The sequence below is a fragment of the Podarcis pityusensis genome (genome assembly GCF_964106645.2).
Source record: "Podarcis pityusensis genome assembly, chromosome: 15".
NCBI classification, from domain to species: domain Eukaryota; kingdom Metazoa; phylum Chordata; class Lepidosauria; order Squamata; family Lacertidae; genus Podarcis; species Podarcis pityusensis.
In genome coordinates, this window is record NC_138040.1 from 3,347,015 (window position 1) to 3,371,464 (window position 24,450).

The 24,450-nt window shown below is 46.4% G+C and overlaps 2 protein-coding genes across 3 annotated transcripts in view; both read left to right on the forward strand.

Annotated features, from left to right (window-relative positions):
- NLE1 (notchless homolog 1) lies at window positions 1–15,619 on the forward strand. Of its 2 annotated transcripts, none has more exons than XM_080983111.1 (13): window positions 1–96; window positions 1,145–1,311; window positions 3,565–3,782; window positions 4,886–4,965; window positions 5,802–5,878; window positions 6,833–6,930; window positions 8,297–8,489; window positions 8,711–8,846; window positions 9,207–9,253; window positions 10,689–10,891; window positions 11,517–11,676; window positions 13,270–13,340; window positions 14,259–15,619. In XM_080983111.1, exons 2-13 carry the CDS (start codon window positions 1,177–1,179, stop codon window positions 14,269–14,271), a joined length of 1,431 nt encoding a protein of 476 aa, XP_080839237.1. In that variant the 5' UTR covers window positions 1–96; window positions 1,145–1,176; the 3' UTR covers window positions 14,272–15,619. The 2 variants fall into 2 exon arrangements, with proteins under 2 accessions (XP_080839237.1, XP_080839238.1); XM_080983112.1 differs by having other exon boundaries at window positions 17–96; window positions 1,151–1,311.
- Window positions 15,620–21,194: 5,575 nt separating this feature from the next.
- ULK2 (unc-51 like autophagy activating kinase 2) overlaps window positions 21,195–24,450 on the forward strand; it is a 69,098-nt gene continuing 65,842 nt past the window's right edge. The window contains exon 1 of the mRNA XM_080982840.1: window positions 21,195–22,686. Coding sequence (XP_080838966.1) covers window positions 22,597–22,686 — 90 coding nt within the window. The 5' untranslated portion in view covers window positions 21,195–22,596. The remainder of the gene's footprint in view (window positions 22,687–24,450) is intronic.

The following is a 24,450-nucleotide window of genomic DNA, read 5'->3' on the forward strand; positions in this document are numbered from 1 at the left end:
TCAATTTCCCCTCCACGTGGGTGCTGCTGGCTTGCTTGCTAGCCAGAAGGGAAAAGTCTTCTCGGGGACTCCAGATTCCTCAAAGTGCGTCGACAGGTAAAGACCCGCTTTTCTGTCTCCAGGGGCTGCAAAGGATTTTGACCCATGGGGTGGGTGGAAGGGAGGAAGAGAGAGGGGGCTTGGAGTGGGGTGAAAAGCAGAATTTTGAACCAGGGGTTTAAAGGGAGAAACGTGGGAAGGTTAGGAGTAGGTGCGTGAGAGAGAAGGTGGTTTTGCTCCTGGTTTAAGAAGGCACCAGAAACTGATCTAGGGAAAAAAGGGAGACCTAGATCCATTATTATTATTATTATTATTATTATTACATATTTTATTTATACCCCACCCATCTGGCTGGGTTTCCCCAGCCACCCTGGGTGGCTCACATCATATATCAGAACATACTAAAACATCAAACATTAAAAACTTCCCGATATAGGGCTGCCTTCAGATGCCTTATAAAAGGCAGATAGTTGTTTATTTCCTTGACATCTGAAGGGAGGATGTTCCATGCAATTGGAGAGGGCACTTCGGAGCCAATAAGAAGGTAAAGGTACCGTTAGGTCCAGTCGCTGATGATTCTGGGGTTGCGGCGCTCATCTCGCTTCATTGGCTGAGGGAGCTGGCATTTGTCCGCAGACAGCTTCCAGGTCATGTGGCCAGCATGACTAAGCCGCTTCTGGCAAACCAGAGCAGTGCACAGAAACGCCATTTACCTTCCCGCCAGAGTGGTACCTATTTATCTACTTGCACTTTGTGCTTTCGAACTGCTAGGTTGGCAGGAGCAGGGACCGAGCAACGGGAGCTCACCTGTCACGGGGATTCGAACAGCCAATCTTCTGATCAGCAAGCCCTAGGCTCTGTGGTTTAGACCACAGCGCCACCCACGTCCCTCAAAGCCAATAGCCCTGGTTAATTCCACACTCCAGCCGGCCACCAGGGAATCAGCAGAAAGCCCATCAACATGGGATAAAACCCCCCTACCACTCTCTGGAAACCATTTGGATCCATTAAGTGGCGGGGGGCAGACCATCCGAATTGGTCCCACCTCCCTGTGGAGGGGAAGGGTCGTGTTCGCACATATGATTTTCTGTGTTTTTATTCACAGGTCAAGGTGCAAACCTTAAGCAAAAAAATAAAATGACGGCAGACGTGGAGCGACTCCTTATCCAGTTCAAAGATGAGGCTGGTGAAGCCTTGGGCTCTCCCTTTGATGTGCCCATCAACATCACGCCAGAGAAGCTTCAGCTCGTCTGCAACGCCCTCCTGGAGAAGGTACTGGTGTCGGAGTTGCCTCCTGGGGCAGAGTTAAGGCTAAGGGGGACTGGCTTCTCCCTCCAGAAGCCAGAGTCTCTTGCTTTTTGAATGCCACCCAGTCTCCTTATTCCACAGACAAATGCAGCTCTTCTGGGTTTATGAAATGGCTACTCACCCCATCAGAAATACTCCCTTTGCAGGCAAGGCTGAATTCATTAAAACAGATCTCCAGAACAGATAAAAATTCAGACTTCTGTCCTCTAGTCTCCACTCTGTCAAATATTGATGAGTTCAAACCAATTAGCACAACGTTAAATTTAAAAGTAATTAAAAATGTCGAGAGCTCGGAACCACAGACTCCGCCGCTTTTTGTCATCTTTTTTATTTGTTTTTCAAAAATATAAACATAAAACAGTGCAAAATCCAAATATCGAGATTACTCTGAATCGCCTGACTTCCCCATCCTTTCCACGGGTCCTTTTAATTCTATTTTCAACTGCATATCAGTACTTCTCCAATTTTTCATCTTCCTAAATTATCTATACATTCTGTTATATTACAAGTGTGTTTAAAATCCTGCGAATGTTTTGGCCTGTTTATAATGATTTTGTATATATATTATAAACATTTCCCCTTTTTAAAATTTCTTGTCTTCTTGATTCCTGAGCTGTCCAATTAATTTTGCCATTGTGGCATAGTCCTTCGACTTGATTTGCCATTCTTCTCTGGTCGGGGTTGTCTCTTCCTTCCAAACGCTGCCGCTTTTTGAATGCAGAATGTCCTGGGTTTAATCTCCAGGTAGGGCTGAGAATGCTCACCTGTGGAACCCTGGAGAGCTGCTGCCAGTCAGAGTAAGCAGTACTGTGATTGATGGGCCGGTGTTTCTGATTTGGTGCAACGCATCTTCCTACTGTCCTAATCAAATCGGCCCTTCATTCAGAACCATGAGGACTAGAACCTTGCTCTAATTTTATGGGGAGGGCTGTGGCTCAGTTCTAGAGAGTCTGCTTTGCATGCAGCGCCCAGTGTTCCCTTTGGCTTGTGAGCTACATTTCCAGTTCCCGAGGATCTTTTGCCTTCGAGCAGGTAGCCAGCTGTGCTGGGCCAGAGGGTAACCCGAGCAACACGGTCCAGGTCCACTCCCGAATCCAAGGGTTCCACGAGGAGTCAGTCCAGCAGGACATGAGGCAGGAAACCAGGCAAGGTCAGGCACAGGATCACAGGCAGGTTCTGGCAAACAGCAGTGACCCTGGGGCAGAGTCCAGCAGCCTTTTATCTCTGTCGGGGTAACGGCTGGTCCTGATCCCCTGGTGACTCACCTCCCTGTCTCGCCCAAAGGCGAGCACTCCTCCTGCGAGTAATAATAATAATAATAATTTATTATTTATACCCCGCCCATCTGGCTGAGTTTCCCCAGCCACTCTGGGCGGCTCCCAATCAAGTATTAAAAACAGTACAGCGTTAAATATTAAAAACTTCCCTGAACAGGGCTGCCTTAAGATGTCTTCTGAATGTCAGGTAGTTGATTATCTCTTTGACATCTGATGGGAGGGCGTTGCACAGGGCGGGCGCCACTACCGAGAAGGCCCTCTGTCTGGTTCCCTGTAGCCTCACTTCTCACAATGAGGGAACCGCCAGAAAGCCCTCGGCGCTGGATGTCAGTGTCTGGGCTGAATGATGGGGGTGGAGACGCTCCTTCAGGTATACAGGACCGAGGCCGTTTAGGGCTTTAAAGGTCAGCACCAACACTTTGAATCGTTCTCGGAAACGTACTGGGAGCCAAGTACTCAGGTCTCTCCTTCTCTCAGACCTTAGTCTCTGCAGCTCGGGAGACGTCGGTGGGTTACTAGACCAGAGGCCGCCTCAGCCTCTCCTGACCCAACCGGTAGTGGAGCATCTGTAAGTGATGGCCCAGCTGAAGGTAACGAGGTCATCCCCGCATCTGGAGCCAGGGCAGGCTCAAGCCCCTGACTCGGCCCAGCTGGTGCTTGTTGCAGGGGAACCTGTGCAAACTGGGGCTCTTCAGAATCAGGCCCCAGACTCGATTCCGATGCCGCCTGAGGCAAAGGATCCGGTGCGGACTCAGACTCCTCTGGCTCCGAGTCCGAGCCCAAGTCCCAGGCCATCACACCAACGGGAGAACCCATGTGAAAAGTCCTGTTGAGCAAGGAACGTTAAATTCCCTTTTTTTAAAATGGTGATTCGCTGTTGCCAAAGCGGTGCATCTAACACAGTGTCTGAAGCTGAAACCCCAACTCTCTCCCATCATAGGAGGAGCCGCTGCCGCTGGCTTTCTATGTGCGAGACTCCGAGATCGTGGCCTCCCTGCAGCAGACGTTGGCAGGCCAGGCCCTGGAGACGGAGAAGGTAGTGGAGATCGTCTACCAGCCGCAGGCTGTGTTCAAAGTCCGCGCCGTCACCCGCTGCACCAGTTCTTTGGAGGGGCACAGCGAGGCCGTCATCTCGGTCGCCTTCAGTCCCACTGGGAAGTAAGTCAAGGGTCCAGCCGGGGTTTGAGTGGGGGAGAAGGACAGAAAAGGAACAGGCAGAGCGTGTGGATAAAAATCAATTGTTTTATTTTTAAAAAATTGGGGTTTTTTTATTTAAATCAGATTTTTAAAATTTAAATCAGATTTTTAAAATAAAATGCTTTCGGAGGAAAAATCTTTCCAAAGATAGTTTTCTATTTAAGTTACATTACAGTCCAAAGGCTATTCATCAGGAAATAAGGATTTGTTTTAAGTTTTTCCTGTGTGCTAAAACTCAGTCTAAGTTGTTTAAAAAAAACCATGCGTTTAACCACATCAGTTAACAAACATGGATACATATGCTATGTTATTGCTTTAGTTAAATAAAGTATTTAAATTGTTCTTAAGGAAATGATTGTTTTTCTCCTTCCAATAAAGGACAGCAGAAAAGTTGTCCAAATATAAACAGTTAACCTATTAAACCTCACACTAATTTCATACTTATCTGTCTATGTTTTTCTAATAGTATAACCAAATCAGTAATTTCTGATATAACTGTAAAAACTACTCTTGAAAATTTATTATTCTAAAAATGAAACCTTCCTCTGGTTGTAAATATTAAGAATGAGCAAGAATACCAGCAAGGAGTCTTTCTGTAAAAAGAATGATTTAAATCAAGTCTTACTGACTAGTGATTTAAAACGTTTTGATTTAAATCAAATCCACCCTGGTTCCAGGGATGACTAAATGGCTGGCTGGAGCCTCTTTGACCTGCCTTTGCTAGGTTGCGTCCCAGCGATGCACGGAACCTCCTTGCCCTTGAGCGAGGCGATAACGAGGCTTTCAAGTTTGACTGTCACTTTGTTTCCCGATGAGTAATGTTCCCCAAACTTGGGCCGCTGGTGTTTTTGGGACTACAGCTCCCATCATCCCTAGCTAGCAGGACCAGTGGTCAGGGGTGATGGGGATTTGGGTCCACAAACAGCTGGAGACCCAAGTGTGGGAAAATCCTGACTTAGAGGATGGGATTGTGCCTGCTGCACAATCCCAGAATCTGCCCTGGAGGGTCCCAAAGTGAGAATCTGCATGCACCCAGCTGTCCCCCCCCCCCCGTCCTTTTCAAGGTACCTCGCCAGTGGCTCCGGGGACACAACTGTGCGCTTCTGGGACCTCAACACGGAGACCCCGCACTTCACGGCCAAGGGTGAGTCTCAATAAGGCTGTGGAAAAATGTCTTCCAAGAATCTGTTTTGAGTTGGTGGCTGCCCCAGGGGCGTGCGGATGGACTGTGTCCATCTGGCTTTGGTTTTAAGGGGACAAAAGCCATGGCTCAGTGGTAGAGCATTTGCTTTGGAGACAGAAGGTCTCAGGTTTGATCCCTGAAATGTCCAGGTTGGGCAGGGAATTCTCCCCATCTGAAAATCCACATTTTCTGCCTGTTTAGGCACAGAACATGTCCATGTGGGTTCTAGTCTCTTTCTGCTTGCCGTTGATTTTAATTCTCTCTTGAATCTTAACAAAATACTTTAAAAAAAAAATAGTACTGGCTCTTTCTTTTTAAAATTTATTTATTTGGTTTTATCCAAATTATAGTTTTACAATCACATATGCAACATAAAGACAAGATTCTATAGAACAGGCACCCCCAACCTGCAGCCCTCCAGATGTTTTGGCCTACAACTCCCATGATTCCTAGCTAACAGGACCAGTGGTCAGGGATGATGGGAATTGTAGTCCAAAACATCTGGAGGGCCGATGGTTGGGGATGCCTGTTCTATAGAATCTCCTGGACTTTCTTCCTCCCTTTTGTGGGTCCTGTTGTTCATCATTTCCTCCTGCATCTTTTATAATAATCTTTTTACATCTCCATTCTATCCAAAATTCACCATTAAACTACAAGTATTATTACAATCCCACACACAATTCTAACTGTTTGCAATGGTTTTTAAGATAAGTTTAAAAAAAATCCCAATTCTTTATTAAAATTTTGGTTTTCCTGATTTCCGATTCTTCCGGTCATTTTGCCAATTTTTTCACCAGGTCACCGTCACTGGGTGCTCAGCATAGCCTGGTCTCCTGATGGCAGGAAATTGGCGTCTGGTTGCAAAAACTGCCAGGTACAGGGTGTCCCTCACCTTTGGGTCTTGGTACTCCCTCTGAATTCATCCTGGGCTGGGTCTTTCTTTCTCTGAGCCGAGGACAAACAGGGACCCACAGCAAAAAAAATGTTGCAGTACGGCATGCTTTTGTTCAGAGTGCCGGCCATTCCCTTTCATGGGTTCCTCCATTCCGTTTTCTGCCTCCTAGTCTTCTCTCCCTTTCAACAGACAAGAGTTGTCCTCACCAGTAAGTGCAGGGAAATATTGTGCTGTTGAGTACTTCTGTTCAGGATGCCCATTTTGGGGATGCTCCATTCCTCGTTGCCCTTTCTGGTATTCTCTCCCCATCCACAGCCAAGGACCAGCCTCTCAGATCAGGACCAGCACAACAACAAAGTGTTGCTGTGTCAGGCGCTCCTGTTCAGGATGCCAGCCATACCCTTTTTTGGGATACTCCATTCCACATCGCCCCTTCCAGTGTTCTCTTCCCCATCACAGACAAGGACCAGCCTTGTAGTTAAGCAGGGTTTCCAACTAACTGTTGCAGTGTTCAGGATGCCAGCCATACCCGTTTTGTGGATACTCCATTCCATTTCCCCCATATTTTGTTCCTCTGCTTTTTCCTGCCAATGGACAAGCTGTGTTCGTGGCCAGTGAGCTCATTCAGTCCTCACTCAGCTATTTTAGGTTTTCCTCCCCCTTAACTCTTTCCACCTCTATAAAGCTTTTGGGGGATGGCGTTGTAGTTCTGCAAACCTTGATTCCTTGGACGTGACTCTTGCCACTTTGGCGATCACTGACGGCTAGCCGTGACGGTGATGTTCTCCCTCACCTGTCAGAGACAGTATACCTCTGAATGCCAGCCGCTGGGAATCACAGGTGAGCAGAATTGCTGCTCAGGTGACCTTCGTGTAGCAATCTCTCTGTCCGCCTGGGCCACAGCCGTATTTCTGATTTTATCCTTTCGTGCAGATATTTCTCTGGGATCCCAAGACGGGGAACCAGATCGGACGGGTCCTCGTGGGGCACTCCAAATGGATTACTTCTCTCTGCTGGGAGCCTCTACATCTGTAAGTCTCCCCCATTCTGGACACCTCCCCCCCCCCCAAAAAAAACACCTTCTAATCCTTTGGGTTACTTTGGATTGCTTTGGATTTCTTTTTTTTTTTATAAGATATTTATTAGGTTTTTGAAATATTACAGTAAAAATGAAAAAGAAAAGAGAAAAATACAAAATAAAAACAATTAAAAACACACATATTTCCAGTTACTTATTTTCCTTTAGCTTGTTTCCCGGACCTCCTCGTACCTCCCTTTTTTGTATTCTACTTCAATTTATTGGTTCAGCAAATCCTTACCATTAGATTTTAACCCATTTATAACCCTTTTTTTCATATTCTCTTAAAGCATTACAGCTAGAAACCACTTAGTTACTATGCAAAATCATTCTATCATTCATTAATTTTACAATATTTCTGTAAGTAGTCTTTAAATTTATTCCAATCTTCTTCCACCGGATTGCTTTGGATTTCAACCCATTCATCCATCAGCATGGTGTAATGGTTAGGATGTCAGGCAATGGCTGGGAAGACCTGAGTTCGAATCTCCCATTCAGCCGTGACGTGACCTTAAGCTAGTCGCCATCTCACAACCTGACCTCTCTCCCTAGAGCTGAGTGTGCCTTGAATCAGCGCAAATACAGGAGGAAAACCTGGATTGCGGTACCGCCTCTCAAATCTCTGTTTTTCCTTTTTTAAACAAAAAATGCAAGGTGCTAACCCGTAAAACAGTTTAAAACTCGTGTCAACTTTATAAACATCTGGGTAAGGTAAAGGTAAAGGGACCCTGACCATTAGGTCCAGTCGTGACCGACTCTGGGGTTGCGCACTCATCTCGCTTTATTGGCCAAGGGAACCGGCGTACAGCTTCCGGGTCATATGGCCAGCATGACTAAGCCGCTTCTGGCGAACCAGAGCAGCGCACGGAAACGCCGTTTACCTTCCCGCTGGAGTGGTACCTATTTATCTACTTTCACTTTGATGTGCTTTCGAACTGCTAGGTTGGTAGGAGCAGGGACCGAGCAACGGGAGCTCACCCCGTTGTGGGGATTCGAACCGCCGACCTTCTGATCAGCAAGTCCTAGGCTTTGTGGTTTAACCCACAGCGCCATCTAAACCAGGCATTGGCAAACTTGGCCCTCCAGAAGTTTTTCAGCTTACAACTCCCATCATCCTTAGCTAACAGGACTAGTGGTCAGGGATGATGGGAATTGTAGTCTCGAAACATCTGGAGGGCCGAGTTTGCCTATGCCTGGTCTAAACAATGATATCTTTAGCAGGCACGGAAACGAGTATATCGTGAGGACGCCTGCCTGATATCAATAGGCAGGGAGTTCCAACGCCTTAGTTTAAGGTTTCCTGGTTTTGGCCTCTGCAGGAACCCGGAATGCCGCTACCTGGCCAGCTCCTCCAAAGACGGCAGCGTCCGCGTCTGGGACACAGTCGCAGGCCGGTGCGACAAGATCCTGACGGGCCACATGCAGTCGGTGACCTGCGTCAAGTGGGGCGGGGACAACTTGCTGTACTCCTCGTCTCAGGATCGGACCATCAAGGTCTGGAGGCCCGTGGATGTAAGTCTGGGAAAGTCTGAGAAATTAAGAAATGCAGACTAAGCGATAAAGAACGGAAAATCATCAGAGGTGGTTGACGAAAGTCTGAAATATTGTATAAGATAAGAAGTTATGTTAAATGATTGTTGAAAATGATATGTAAAAAAAACCAATAAAAATGTATAAAAAAAAGAGTTGCGAGTCAGGGACTGATTGGCCTTTTTTTCTGTTCCGCTTTTCAGGGAGTCCTCTGCCGCACACTTCAGGGTCACGCGCACTGGGTGAACACTATGGCGCTCAGCACCGACTATGTTCTCCGCACTGGGGCTTTTGAGCCGGCTGAGGCCTCCATCAACCCCCAGGACGTCAGCGGATCCCGTAAGTGGCGTCAGGCTACTGCCTCTCCTTTTGCTTGTGTTCAAGGCAGGGAATCACAGAGTCCTACAGTCGGAAGGGAACCTGTGGGTCATCTAGTCCAACCCCCCGCAATGCAGGGATCTCAGCTAAAGCATCCATGACAGATGACCAGACAACCTCTGCTTATAAACCCCCCAAGGAAAGAAAGTCGACAACCTCCAGGGGGAATTCTTACTCTTTCTCTCTCCCTGGGAGAAAGGAAGCTGTTGCTATCACTTTTGCACCATGAAATCAGCATGAAATGCAGAATTTTGAGCATCCTTGGGGTTAGGCTCCTCTGGCTGCAGGTAGTTCCTAACCTGCGTTTCCTTCCTCCTACAGTGGCAGAGATAAAGCAGAAAGCACAGCAGAGGTACAGCCAAGTCAGGGTAAGTCTGCCCTCCTGCCTGCCCTGGCCACGAAATAGCCGCTCGGCCGCAGCTCCCAGAGCTCTCCGCAAAGGGGTTGGTTGTTCAACCACTCCGGGAACAGTAGCTCTGCGGAGGAGAATAGGGCTCTCCCAACAGCACCCTCAACAAACTGTAGTTCCCCAGTTTCTTTTTCTTCCCCTCCCCCCAATAATTTTTATTAATTTTTTCCAAATATCTTAAACACAATACAGCTTAACAATATTATTCTCCTTTCAATCTATATCTTATCCAAATTAACTCCCCTCCACCCCTCTTCTGGCTTCTCTACATTGCTCTTACTTAAGCGTGATTACTATATATACATTCCATAAATGTCTATAATTCCTTAATACATTTTTGTATTATACTTTAGGCATACATTCCTTATTATATTACAGCATTACATCTTGTGGTCTAACCAAATGTTTACAATAAATGTTAGGAGTTTTATTTCAATCCTGTGAGTGTCTTTATCTATGTACAGTTTCCTCTAAGTACCGATATACCATAAATTTGGACCATTCTTTTTGGAATTTCTCATCGTCCTACTGTCGGATTCTTCCAGCTAGCCTTGCTATTTCCGCATACACCAATACTTTCTGTTGCCATTCTTCAATCGTCGGAATATCCTGTTCTTTCCATCTCTGTGCGAGGAGTAGTCTTCCTGCTGTTGTGGCATACAGGAAGAATTTCTGATCTTCCTTTTTAATGTCCTCTCCAACCATTCCTAACAAAAATGCCTCTGGTTTTTTATAAAAGATGTACCTAAATATCTTTTTTAACTCATTATACACACTATCCCTTGTCACACAACCACCACATGTGGTAGAAATTTCCCTCTTTTACAGTGCATTTCCAACAGTTCTTATTTTTCATTTTGTACATCTTTGCTAGTTTGGTGGGTGTTAAGTACCACCTATACATCATTTTTAACAAATTCTCTTTTAAGGTCATGGATGCGGTAAATTTTATTCCTAAATTCCATAGCCTTGTCCATTTCTCATACTCGATATTATATCCTAGGTCCATTGCCCACTTAGTCATGACCTCCTTAATTTCTTCATCTTTTGTGTGCCATTCCAACAAAAAATCATATACTTTAGTTCCCCAGTTTCTATGGGTGAAGCTATGGTGGTTTAAAGTTGTGCTTTAAATATAGAGCAATGAGGCCTCTGTCTTGGGCAGCTGGTTGCATCTTGCGCCAATGAGTTCCCAAGTTTAAGCCTTGTTGAGTTGTGTTGGAAAGAATCAAACGTGACTAACTTGGGCCTATTCATTTCATTGGCTCCCCTTGGGTATAGTCGATTAGCAAGGAATCTGGCGCATCTTAGGGGGTGGTCGGCCCCAGAATGAGGTGCTATCCCAGAATCCCATTCTTCTCAGTGACAGAGGGCGCTTCCTTCTCTGCCCACAGGGCACGGGGCTTGAAAGGCTCGTCTCCGGGTCGGATGACTTCACGCTGTTCCTCTGGGCACCTGCAGAGGACAAAAAGCCTTTGGGGAGAATGACCGGCCACCAGGCGTTGATCAACCAAGTTCTTTTCTCTCCCGACACGCGGATCATTGCCAGTGCGTCCTTCGACAAGTCCGTCAAGCTGTGGGATGGCAAAACGGGCAAGTAAGTTTGTGATAATTATACCGTTTCCCTTTATCTCAAGCCGCTTCACAATTTTCCAAGGAAGAGCTACGAAAATAATGATGGATGTATCAAAGTACTCCCTGTTACAGGCAAACGATTAAAAAAGCCTATATTTAATTAAAAACACACACACGTTTGGTCTTAGGCCTCAGCTGCACCTCGGGAATTACGATTGCTTTCAGTTTTCCAGTTCGTCTTCGTAAAACAAGTTCTAAGTCCTCATGCGGGCTTTCCAGCAGGGATGCTGAAAATCAGAGGCTCTCCATAGGCTGGTTCTGCAGGGAAGGGGGATAAACCACATTTGCGTCACAGTCTTAACACAGTTGGAGTTCTTGTTATTAAATATACCAAGAAAAAAGCACACCAACTACTCTGGCCGATATAAGTTTCAGTAGTGGGAGTGGTCCCTACTCGCAAATCAATAGTCAGTTGTAACAAAAACTAATCCATTCAAAAGTATGTATTCTGACAGGGATTACAAACTCAAATAGAGATTACAAACTCAAACTCAGGATATGTATAGCACAATAATTCATTACAGAATCAGAGACTGGTGTGCTTTTTTCTTGGTAGAGTCTTAACACACACACATTCCCCACACTAGGTATCTCACCTCCCTGCGGGGGCACGTATCGGCAGTGTACCAGATCGCGTGGTCGGCCGACAGCCGCCTGCTGGTCAGCGGGAGCAGCGACAGCACACTCAAGGTCTGGGACGTCAAGACACAGAAACTGGCTGTCGACCTTCCTGGCCATGCGGACGAGGTAAGGCCCTAGACAGCGGTGAGGTTTTTCATCGGGGCTGCTTGGTAGGAGAGGACAGGGCGGCAGATTGAGGACCCCGATCCCAAAATTGGCCCATTGGTGGTTTGTGGATCAGCGGTGGGGAACCAGAGCCTTGCAGGCTGATTATTGATTATTATTTCAGCCAGATCCATCGTCCCTTGACCGGCACCTGGACAGGCTATATGACATCAGGCGGTTCCTGATTTTCAGCTCTTCTAAAGGGACGCGGGTGGCGGTATGGGTTAAACCACAGAGCCTAGGACTTGCCGATCAGAAGGTCGGCAGTTCGAATCCGCGCGACGGGGTGAGCTCCCGTTGCTCAGTCCCCTGCTCCTGCCAACCTAGCAGTTCGAAAGCACACCAGTGCAATTAGATAAATAGGTACCGCTCCGGTGGGAAGGTAAACGGCGTTTCTGTGCGCTGCTCTGGTTTCACCAGAAGCGGCTTAGTCATGCTGTACCCCAGCTCCCTCGGCCAATAAAGTGAGATGAGCACCACAACCCCAGAGTTGGCCACAACTGGACCTAATGGTCAGGGGTCCCTTTACCTTTTTAAAGGGGCAAGAAGAAGAGTTCACTTTGTTTAAAGGTAAAGGTAAAGGACCCCTGACAGTTAACTCCAGTCTCGAACGACTCTAGGGTTGCAGCGCTTGTCTCGCTTTACTGGCCAAAGGAGCCGGCATTTGTCAGCAGACAGTTTTTCCGGGTCATGTGGCCAGCATGACTAAGCCGCTTCTGGCGAAACCAGAGCAGCGCACGGAAACTCCGTTTACCTTCCTGCCGCAGCGGTACCTATTTATCTACTTGCACTTTGACGTGCTTTCAAACTGATAGTGGGCAGGAGCAGGGACTGAGCAACGGGAGCTCACCCCGTCGCGGGAATTCAAACCGCTGACCTTCCAATCGGCAAGCCCTAGGCTCAGTGGTTTAGACCACCCGCGTCCCTTTGTAAACTTGGTTTACAAGTTGCAAAAAAAAAATCTTTAAAAACACACACACACACACACACACACACACACACACACACAGGACCCGTTCGATCCTTGCTCACTTATCTGTTAAATATTTCTATATCCTGACTGTTTGTGCCACCCAAAGCCTAGCTGCCCTGGTCCTGGTGGAAGGCAGGTCCAATGAGCCCCATCATCAAGGGCGCATGGTGCATCATTATGCACGCACCACATAACTGATTTCATAATGAATTGATTTTAGAATGCTGTATTGTTTTACTGTTGTTAGCCGCTCTGAGGCCAGCTTCAGCTGGGGAGGGCGGGATATAAATAAATAATAATAATAATTATTAATATTATTACAACCTGTTGTCGTTTCCTAAACTCAGCCCGCTGAGAACCTGAGCGTGCACTACCTTTTTCGCACACAAAAATGGAAAATGAAGTTGCTAGTCCCTAAGATGGCTGGCAGCTTGCGCGAGCCATGGTGGTGAAATCTTGCTCGCTCTTTTCTTCTCGCTTTGCTGTTTCTTTGGCAAAGCCCACCGAGGCGCATTCGAGAAAAGCATCTCCAAGCCCCTCCGAGCGGCTGTGGACTGACCCTCGTCTTGTTCCCTTCCCAGGTGTTTGCGGTGGACTGGAGTCCTGACGGACAACGGGTAGCGAGCGGTGGGAAGGACAAATGTCTGAGGATGTAAGTTCAAGGCAGGGGTTTTTGCCTGGAAGGTGGGTCACTCCATTATCTTCAGAAAAGGAACATGATCTGGAAGCCTCTCTCCCCTTTTCATTGCACTTCTGGTGTCACTGCCTGTGTGAGAGAGAGAAAAGTGAGGGAGTCATTAGTGTACCTGGCTCTTTAGAATAAGGGGGGCCAATGTGGCACCCTCCAGGTCCTTTTAGACTACAACTCCCATCATCCCCAGCCAGTGGTTGCCCAATGGGTGTTGAGAGTCTTTGACATACACATTGGTTGTCCCTGATTTAAAGTGTACAGTGGTACCTCAGGTTACATACGCTTCAGGTTACAGACTCCGCTAACCCAGAAATAGTGCTTCAGGTTAAGAACTTTGCTTCAGGATAAGAACAGAAATCGGGCTCCAGCAGTGCGGCAGCAGCAGGAGGCCCATTAGCTAAAGTGGTGCTTCAGGTTAAGAACAGTTTCAGGTTAAGAACGGACCTCCGGAATGAATTAAGTACTTAACCTGAGGTACCACTGTAACTAAAATTAAGGGGAGAACAATATAAAGGGCAGGTCTCTGCCCCCAAGGGGCCTACAGTTCCACATTTTCAGTTCTGTTGGCTGTGTGATCTAGCGAATGAAAGTCAGGCCTGATCAGCCACGGATCTCACTGGGTGTGCTTGGGCAAGTTGTTGTCCGGCCTGACCTACCTCGCAAGGTTGTTGGGAGGAGAAAGTGGGTATCATCACCCTGTGGGGGAACCCACAGGTCTTGCCGCACTACAACTCCCATCATCCTTGACCCACTGGCCGTACTTCCTGGGGGCTGGTGGAAATTGTAGTTCAGCAACAGCCAGAGGCTCCCCTTCAGCACCTGCCTTTGAGGAAAGGAAAAATACAGATATTTTCGATGTTTTTCTTCTTCTTTAAACAGATGGAGACGATAGCTGTGAGGAAAGGACTGTCACATATGGAGCCCATCCGCTTGGCAGTTTCCCCCGCTGGCGCAGGCTGCGGCCTGCCAGCCTTCCATTTTCAGGAGGGCTACTTGAATCAAGACTGTTCTCTCTTTTTGGATCCAGATAAAGGAGTCCTCTCCTCTCTTGTCAGCCGGCTTCTGGGCTACTTGATGCCTCTTGCTAAGTTGTTGCTGCTCACAGTTGTCTAAAACCTACACACACACACACACACCCTGCCAGTATTCCCTGATGAGAGCAGGCGCAGTCTAGAAGTCGAAGCGGAAGCAATCCAGAAGGTCCTGAGTTCGAATCTCCCCATTTTAGCCATGGATTCACAATGTGTCGTTAGGCCAGCATCGGCCCACCACCGCCACCCCACCATGGCCTGAGAAAGGGGTGATAATCTTATTTCTTCTCCTAATCGCAAACCTGGGAGCTGAGTGCCGAAAAGACGCTTCCATTGAGGAGCAAGACAGAAAGTTTGAGCACTGATAGAACCCCTGAGGTTCTAAGAAATGATAAATAAATTGATAAATCTCTCTTTTAAGCAGTTTGCAGCTTACCTTAAAACACCAAACAGTCTGTATTTTCAAAGCACCAGTGTAAAACATCAGAAACGAAAATCGGGAAGCACAACAAAGTTCCCTGTTTAAAGTAGCATAATTTGCTGAAAAACAACATATTCTCTTACATGTGCGAAAAAGAAACCCATTACAAAAAAGAATCGAATGCAAAAAGTATTCCGTGAGTAAAGCATCATTAGCAGCTAAACAAAAATAATGGTTTGTATTAAGTTTAACTCGGGGCAGACGCATTAGAATTGGACTCACGGTACCCAGGTCCATTATTTTATGTGGATCTGAAAGTTGGACCGCTCAAACGTTTATCAGTGCGTGAGTCACAATGGTCAATGGGAGGAAGTTAACATTCCATAAGGCACCTTGGATTTATTTGTTTACCAAAGAGACTAGTCCCTTTGAGATCAGGGCAAGCGTGCCACAGCCTTCCTCCCGCGTTCTGTTCTAATATCATTTGTCTTCATTCAGCTGCCTCAGAGGCCTGTTCCCAGGGAGGAAGGCAGCCTATAAATATTTTAAATAAAGAGCTTTTGACAGCCAATGTGTAACAGTTAGAGTGCCAAGTCCAGGGTTCAAATCCACCACTCAGCCGTGAAGCTCACTGGGTCACCTTGGGCCAGTCCCCGTCTCTCTCGGCCTAACCTACCTCACAGGGTAGTTGTGAGTATAAGATAGGGAGAGCGGTAAGCCATGTTGCCTTAATCACAGGAGGAAAATGTGTTTTGTAAACATATTGAATAAATCAATTTTAAAATTGCCTTATTGGTTCCCCCACCCCATTTTTTTTTTGTTTTTGTTAAGCCATCCATGCAAAACAGCCATCGCCGTTTAAATCCATAATCTGATAATTTAGGAGATAAGCATTATTCTGCTGGATTAGAATAAAAGGCCATCTGGTCCGACCGACATCCTTGTTCCCAGAGCGGCCAATCGAGATACCTCTTTGGAAACCGGCAAGCGGCGGAAGAGCAGCTTTGTTTTCTCTCCGGCTTGTGATCTAGGGGCGCAAGAGATCATTTCTAGGGAACAAAACTGCCGGCATCTTAATGCCATTTTGCAAATCTATGGTGCAACTGCATTTGGAATACTATTTGTAGTTCTGGTTGCCTCGCCTCAAACCTCCGAATATCGTGAGGGGAGTTTGATCACATTCACATTTTGTTATCTTTCTGGTAAATTAAGAATACAAGAAGAGCACAAACACTTCAGCAAATGGCCAGGCAGCCAGACTTTGCAGAGAGCATCGTAATACGAAAAAGAATGGAAAATTATTATCTGTTTCTGCTCTCCTTGTTTACTTGCCCTCCGGAAGTATATTTTTCTGTTTGGGCTTCCAGTTTATTTCCTTGCTGAAATACCATATTTTTTGCTCTATAAGACTCACTTTTTCCCTCCTAAAAAGTAAGGGGAAATGTATGTGCGTCTTATGGAGCGAATGCAGGCTGTGCAGCTATCCCAGAAGCCAGAACAGCAAGAGGGATTGCCGCTTTCACTGCGCAGCGATCCCTCTTGCTGTTCTGGCTTCTGAGATTCAGAATATTTTTTTCTTGTTTTCCACCTCCAAAAACTAGGTGCGTCTTGTGGTCTAGTGCGTCTTATAGAGTGAAAAATACGGTAATTCCCTGTCTCTCTGTGATATCTTGCTCTGCTCATCCCTTTATGGGGGACGGAGGTTTGATTCTTTTTTCGTCCCCTCTCGCCGAAAAAGGCCTTCACCTCCAAAAATGAGCAAGGAGTTCCCTGTTGAGAGAAGGCCACCATCAATTAATCAACATCAGCTTCAGTTGATTTATCTACATAAATGCCAGGTGTGGTTTGGGCAAGCTGCACAGCGGCATCCTCAGGAATCCCCGGGGAATTGCTTTCTCGATGGTTCTTAAATTACCTGCCAACTTGTCTTGTTAAATGCTCTTTTTTTTTAGAAAAATGTGTCGCCTTCCAGCATAGAGCTGCAGGCTGCAATGGACCCCTGAGGAGATCTTCCATCGCTCAGAACAGCACTGGCTGTTCAGCAAGTTAAACCTTCCCCTCATGGTTTTCCCTACTTTCCCAAAGCTGATGCCGCCTCAAGATTATTTGGGGGGGGGGTGCCGGTTTGGTTTAATACAATTATTCTGAGGCTCTTAAGCAGCACTTTAAGCCGGAGGGCCACATTCAAATCCGCACCACCTTCTGGGGGCCACATTGGGATGGTGGGCAGAGGCAGAAAGGGGCATGTGGCCAATAAATTACCTATTTTCAAATATTTTGAGGGGGGAATTGATTTGTAAAATACACGGTTTTCAGTCTAGACCTAGGGAAGCCTCTTGTCAACAGGCGACGTCACATGATTGGTTGGGGGCCGGAATTTTCTAGAAATGGCCTCATGGCCAATTTGGGCCACGGCATTTAGTGAACGACAAACTGGAAATCTGAATCTAAAGACCCGACTGGTTGAATTTTTTTTAAAAAGTACTGAAAGGCCTCAAGTGAATGTTGTTTTCTTAAAAGCGCTGAGTTCTCTGTTAATAATAATAATAATAATAATATACCGTATTTTTTTGCTCCATAAGATGCACGTGACCATAAGACGGACCTAGTTTTTAGAGGAGGAAAACAAGAAAAAAAAGATTCTGAATGAAACAGTGGATGTATGATTTTTGTGGTTCATGCTGTGGCCACAGCCATGATATGTGATCTGATGGAGAATTTGGGGTGACTCAATGCAAAAATCCTGAGGCTCCATGTGCTTTTACCTCCCCCCTCCCCGGCAGCCTCCTTTATCGCTAGAGGCCCTTATGTCTCCTCCCGATCGCTTGCCGATCAGCTGATCAGCGGCTTCCCTCTTTCTAAAAAAAAAAGCACGACCTGCTTTTTGCCCATGGGCAATTCGGCTCCAGGGACCACACATTCGCTCCATAAGACGCACAGACATTTCCCCTTACTTTTTAGGAGGAAAAAGGTGCGTCTTATGGAGCTAAAAATACGGTAATTAATAATAATAAATTTTATTTATACCCTGCCCTCCCCAGCTACTAGTCCCTCATACTCTCTTTAATCGCAGCGCCTAACCCTGTATTTTAGGTTCACTCATGTCTCTGCCCTCGTCCTGGAACAACCGTGGAGGCCAGCTGTGTTTTGTGAGGAAGCCAGCAGCAAGGTCCAGGCACTTAATCCCCAAATTGCGCAGGAAAAGTGTGGCAGAGGAGCATTACATGGGTGGTTCCCTTCTTCTGACATAAAAAGCCGGCATTTGATCCTCTCTGGATCAGGATTGCCTAAGCTGCCCTTTGCCGCCGCAAGAAGTTTTGCAGGATGGTTCCCATCAGCCCCGGCTAGCATGGCTTCAAAGTCAATGACGCAAAGAAACACCCAGAATTATAACATGCAATAAAGTGATCCCATTATAATATAAACCAACCCGGATCATCCTCCGAGGCCTTTCCTCGTGTGCCTCCTTCACGAGAGGTTCAGAGAGAGCAGGCCTTTTCTGCACTGGCTCCCCGTTTGTGCAATGCTCTCCCCGGGGATTCTCATTTTGCATTTTATAATTCCATCAGTTTTACCGAAGTCTGAAATAAAATAGGCAAAGCTTAATCTCAGGTATCCTGTATCTTTTTTTTTTTAATCAAAGATCAAAACTAGTCTAAATAGAAACACAAACCAAAAATAGGAAAAGGAAAAAACAGAAAAGGGGAAAGGAAGGGGGGGGTGGAATATAGCTTCTGATTCTTCGTCTGTCAGCTATATATAGAAAATTATTTAAAACGTCCGCTCCAGAATACACCACAAGGTTGGGTCAGGTGTCCTCTGAACTCTCCTTCAGCTTTTAGGGAGCTGGTGCGAGTGTGATGGATGATGAATCGCATGCGTACGTGTGGAGTGGAATTAATTTGTCACCTGATGGGCAGGTAAGCTTCAAATAGGTCCTGGGGTAATGACCCCAGTGAATTGATTCCACCAGGTGTGTCTCGTGATGTTTATATAACCCGCTTGAACATTGCAAAAGGGAAAAGGGGAAACAAATACGTGTCAGCAAACCTTCCTCTAGTTTTCCAAGGTGCGTGCAACAGAGCAGTTGCTAACTTTCCTTGCAATCCAGTTTAAAGCACAGGAGCAGGTTAGGCATTTCCCCCCCGGTCAGTTGGCAAAGGTGATCATAGTTATTACGGTAAATGAAACAATATATTATGTCGCTTTCTGAAGAACACATGCATAGTTCCCTGGTTTTTCCTCTCCTCTCCTCATCCCCTTTTCCTTTTATTAGACAGTCACACCATTGTATGGTGCCGGATACAAGGAGAGAGAGAATTTGTTTTGCATTTAGAAAACTTTAAGCACAATATATGTCATAAGAATAATACATCTTTTCAGTTTACCATTTGCACCTGGACCAGTCACTAGGAAAATAAAGTCACAACTCTGTGAACAGGGCCAGATGTAGGTTTCATGAGGTCCTCAGCTACTGAAGGTAACGGAACCCTTTATATGTCCAGCTGTCCTTTGTCAACAACAAATTGTCACTGTTTTTTGTGTTGAATATATGCTGTATATATATATGGTAATTTATGGGCCTAATAGGTATCTAAAGCCATTTGCACATGACAAAATATGTATTTTATCAAAGTGATATTTTAGGGAACAGTCTAGCAGGCGGGGCCCTTTACTTACACCATAGGAGCCTACACAACACAAAAACATTGTTGCTGTATGTAGGTTTTATTTTATTTATTGTTGTTTTTAATCTTGTATTTTGGAAATGTGCACCCAGGGCTTTTTTCCTTTAAATTTTTTTGGGGGCCCCAAGAGAGGGGGAGCCCTAAGCTATAGCTTGTTTAGCTTACACGCAAGTCCAGCACTGTCTGTGAATTTAAAAGATGTTCTTGTGGAGGAGTGAATGGAACAAATTCTGAAAAGAAGCAGGAGACATATGTGTGTGTGTGTGTGTGTGTGTGTGTGAAATAATTTATACAAGCGCTTAGAGCGAGGGGGGGAAGGTGAAGGGCTTCATGTGACCCATTTGCGTTGCCTTGATGGACGGAAGCACTTGATTGACGCTCAGCAACTCCCAAGGCCTGTTTACGAGGACTTGAGCATGTGATACCGTTAGAAGGTCATGCGCTTTTCAGGGCAGGCCTGTGAAAAATGGATTTGTGGTTTGTGCGTTTGAATCTTCTACTTCCCTCCCCACCGAAACCTTGCTTTGAATACATCCTCCTTTGGAAGAAGAACGGGAAATCTACCCAGCTCTTTAATGCTCCCCTTCTCACTTGCAGATTTGCGCACCGAAGCAAATTTTCTTTTGCATGTCAGCCCGCGGGCCTCATCCGGCCGCATGCCTCAAATGTGCTCCCAAGTGGGGGGGGGGTGCTGGTACCAAAGTGGCTGGGATGTTGCGTCCAGCCGTAGGGGGATGCTGTCGGTGTCATGCCTTATTGGGGAGGTGTGGGTGTTTGCACATTTCGTAGAATCTGTTAAAGAAAAAGAAGCCGAGTTAGAAGGGAACCCCAAGGTTCATCTAGTCTAACCCCCTGCAATGAAAGAATCTACAGTTGAAGAAATCTCGACAGATGGTCAACCAACCTCTGTTTAAAAACTTCCTGGAGGTTTGGAGTAGCATTGTTTATTATATATAATGTATATGTATATATATTTAATTGCACACATATATTCCACCTCCTCCAAAAGCTCAGGGCAGTGAATGTCTCCCCCCACCTCAACCGCAAAGCTGCTGTTTGGGTGGTGAAAAACGTGGCCGTCCTACAATGAGGTGAATTGCCTAGTTAGTAGTAAGAAACAAAACAGGCCTCATCTGTAATTTACACAGACGGGCACAGAGAAAAGCTAGAACATTACGCCCACCGTACCTTTTATCTGACAAGATTTATATACCGCTTAATCAGCAGCAACAAAACACTCTATTTGCAGTTTAACCTGTTGTTGGGCAGAGGAACGTGGGCTGGTGTGAAAAGTTGGCAACCAAGCCTCAGTGTGGCCTCCTAGCTTGAAAGGCTACTCAATGCCTGGTCAGACAGAACTTGTGGCTGTATGTGTATGGTAAGCATGCCTATGTGAATTAATTTTATTTAGTTTGTGTTTGTGCCATATATAGGCTTATCTTGACCAAAAACAAAATGGCGCCCAAGGCCATTATTTCCCGCCCTCTCGCAACTTTCCCTCACAGACGTCGCCGTCAATACCCGCCCCCCGCCCGCCTGTTCCTTCCCTCGCGCGCGAGGACTCTTTTTCCTCTTCCTCTGATTTCCCCAGCGCCCTCTTCTCAATCCCGGCGGAGGGAGACAGGAAGCCTTGCGCCTGCGCGATACGTCCTATAAGAAGGGCTGCACCGCGCGGAGGCTTTGGCAGTCGTAGCCGGACGCCGGCGGGGCAGGGAGGACTACCGGCGGCGGAAGACGCGAGTGGGGCGGCGGGCAGCGGCCTGAGAAGAAGACAGGATTTCTCTCTTCCCCTCCCTTTATCCCTTTCACCCCCCACCCGGAAATATCTGTGGCCCAGGACTAGAAAGAGCCCGACCCCTTTATTTCGACCCGTTTTAGGGTCTATTGCCTTGACTTTTATTTTTGTGGGGGTGGGAAGGAGGTTTAGGAAGCCCTTCAGGCCGGTAATGAGGTGTGGGGGGCACAATGTAAGAAGGCCGTGATGAGGGACCCCTGAGGGGGGGCCTGAGCCCCCTGCCCCAATTCCCCATTCCCAGGCCTTCTGTATTTATCTCTATACGCCGCCCCCCATTAAAAAGGGTTGGTATCCTTTCCACCGTCCCCCCTTAAAAGGTTTGGTTTTTTTAAATATAAAAAATACAGCAGAATCCACCTTTCTCCCTATCACCACTCAGGGATATGCCTCTTCCCCTTTCCCTTTTTTAATTAAAGAAAGAAATAGGTATCTTAATTGCTCACCTCCCCATTTTTGAGGGGTCTCTCTGTGTATTCTATATAATTTATCCCAGGATACAATTAATATTTCCCATCCTCATTTAGATTGTCACTGCCCTTTTAAAATCCCTTTATTATGTAGAATCCCATTTGGGCATGTTATTAAATTGTGGTCCCCTTTCTTTTCAAGGGTCTTTGATTTTGTTTCTCCCACCACCTTTTTAGGCTTTATTGCTTTCCTCCCCACCCCGTAAAAGCTTAGATAAGCCCTCTACTTCTCATATTTAAACAAACCATTAAAGGTGCTAACACCCCCTTTTATTTCTGAAGCCTTAAAACTCACCTGTGCCACCTTTACCCAGCGACTTGTGCTTGCACGTCTCTGGCTTTTATTATTACATTAGTAATAATAATAATTTATATCGGGCCCAAAGGAACCTAAATGCTCGCTCTTCCCTTCCGTGGTCCCTCTTGCCTCTTCTCCCCTTCAGAGGAGGATTAATCTCCCCATCCTCCTTTCCTTCTTCCTTTCCCCCATGCCAGAAAACGCTCATCGCCTTTGGGACGCCGGAGCAGCCAGCCAGTATCCCCCGACCCCCTTCGCCTGGGGACCCCCGGCCTGTGCCTGCCCAAGCAACATGCCCACAGCTGCCTCCCGTCCTTGGGGGCGGGCAGGAGGAAGGGAGACGGACAGACCCACCCTAGTCAACCTGCTTGGTGCCTCATCTTCCTCCCCTTCACAGCCTGGGTTGCTGATGTGAGCTTAATATTTTTAAAAAGCCTTTGCTGTGGCGGTCCCTTCTCCCCAGCTGGTCTCCCTTTATCCTCCCTGCCCGTTGGGCTTCATGCCCCCTTGAAGGAGGATGGAGGTGGTGGGAGACTTTGAATATAGCAAGAAGGACCTCATAGGACATGGAGCGTTCGCTGTGGTCTTTAAAGGTCGCCACCGCAAGGTAAATCCAGCAGGGTAGGGTGGTGGACTCCTCTCCCCCTCCCTTCCCTTTCCCTCTTAGCCCATCTCTTGGCTGGTTATACAACCATCTCCTTCCCTTCCTCTGTGTGTGTGTGTGTTTGTGTGCATGACTGGTCGAGGAGGAGGTGATATTTGGAATAAGTCAACGGGTCAGTCCGCAAGAAGCTCTGCTTCAGCATCTCCCCATTTCTCTGCCTTTTGATCTGTTTTGTTTCTCCTATCGCCATCCTTGTTGTTGACATTAGCTAGCCTGTTCTGGAGAGTCAGCTGAGGTCAGGTGTTTTCTAAAGCAGCGCTTTTTCGGGGGTGGGGGGCGTGGAATGTGGATGTGGCTCCTCCACCTTTTTATTCTAAAGTTCACGCCTGTTTTTATTTCAAAGCAGAGCAGAGATGGTGGTGGTGGTGTCAACCTGTTATTATGGGCTCCTCCTGCCCCTTTTCTCGCTTGTTTAGTTGCAATTGATAGAAAGGTTTCAGCAAGGTAAACTGTTTAAAAATTCAGGGTGGAATGCCTCTTTCCTTTCTCTGCCCCCCCCTTACTTGTAAATCTCTCAAAGTGCAGGGGCAGCAGAGACCAGTCTTATTCCCTCCCCCATCTAGTAACTGCAGAGCTAATGGGAAACTGTCTCTCTTCAGATTGGTAAAGATTCCTTAAATGTCACCAGTCCCAGCCTCGCTGCCCTTTATAATGGGAAGCTTTGCTGGCCATCAGCCCTCCCCCCCTTTACTTTATTCTCAGATAAACCTGCCCCATTTCTGCTGCCACTGTGTCATGTCTAGTTGTGACCTCAGGACCTCAATAACCCCTTTTACATAAGCCCAGTAACTTGACCTAAAGCTTATAATTTCCCCCCCTTTGCTACAAGCTTATCTATCTTTGGACCTTTGGCAAGTTGATGTTTCCCTTGCTTCTGTTATGTAAAAAGAGCACATTTATTACCTACCTTGTCCTACCAATAAGGGGCATTTTCAGCAGGGGCATCTCAGCTATGGAATACTGTAGTCTTTGTCCAGAGGGGTTCACCTGCTGCCTTCTCTGTGATTTTTCAGAGCATGTGGAGGCATTTTAATTCATGCAAGCTTTTCAGTTGGGTTCTAAATCTGGACTTTTTTTGGTGTCTCTTCTGGAAAAAATTGTTTCTTCTATAACTTTTGTTTTTGTTGATTTTAATTCAGATACAGTGTATGTTCAGTATTGTTGTCTTAAGTAGGAATATTTATTAATAGGTGGTTGCATAATTCAAGAAATAGCACTAACAAATGAGAGCAAGATGGTTCCTTGTTGCCCATCCTTTCCCACCTTGTCACCTTTCTCCCATTGAAAAGGAGATGGTGGTAAGCTCCTTAGGTCAGGAGCTCACTTATGTTTTGCAAAGTACTATGTAGATAAAAAACAAAGCAACAATTTTGCAGGGCAAAAATGCCTTCTAGGCAGTTGAAGGTACTTTCAAATTAACTTTACTCAAACTTAACACCTCCCAATAGAGCATGCAACTCTGTGTGATCTTTCTTGCCTTCTTAAGTGGTCTGTTTTTCCTATTTGGCACCTTCCAGAACAGTTTGTGACTCAAAAGATGACAGCATTGACTGACTGAAACACAACAAAAAGCTGTTGCATAACTCAAATGCAAAGTTTATAAGGGGGTGGGGAGATTTGAAAATTGAGTCAGGCACTTGTGTTGTGAGATGATCATTTTACATTTGGGATTACCCTCAATCTTTTCAATATCTTTAGTCTATTGGA

Bases quoted from the DNA above. Each gene is read 5' to 3' on its own strand.
- NLE1 (XM_080983111.1), top strand. From the start codon at position 1,177: ATGACGGCAGACGTGGAGCGACTCCTTATCCAGTTCAAAGATGAGGCT. The intron at 9,254-10,688 runs GTAAGTCTGCCC...CTCTGCCCACAG, and splicing joins AGAGGTACAGCCAAGTCAGG to GGCACGGGGCTTGAAAGGCT. The intron at 11,677-13,269 runs GTAAGGCCCTAG...TTCCCTTCCCAG, and splicing joins TTCCTGGCCATGCGGACGAG to GTGTTTGCGGTGGACTGGAG.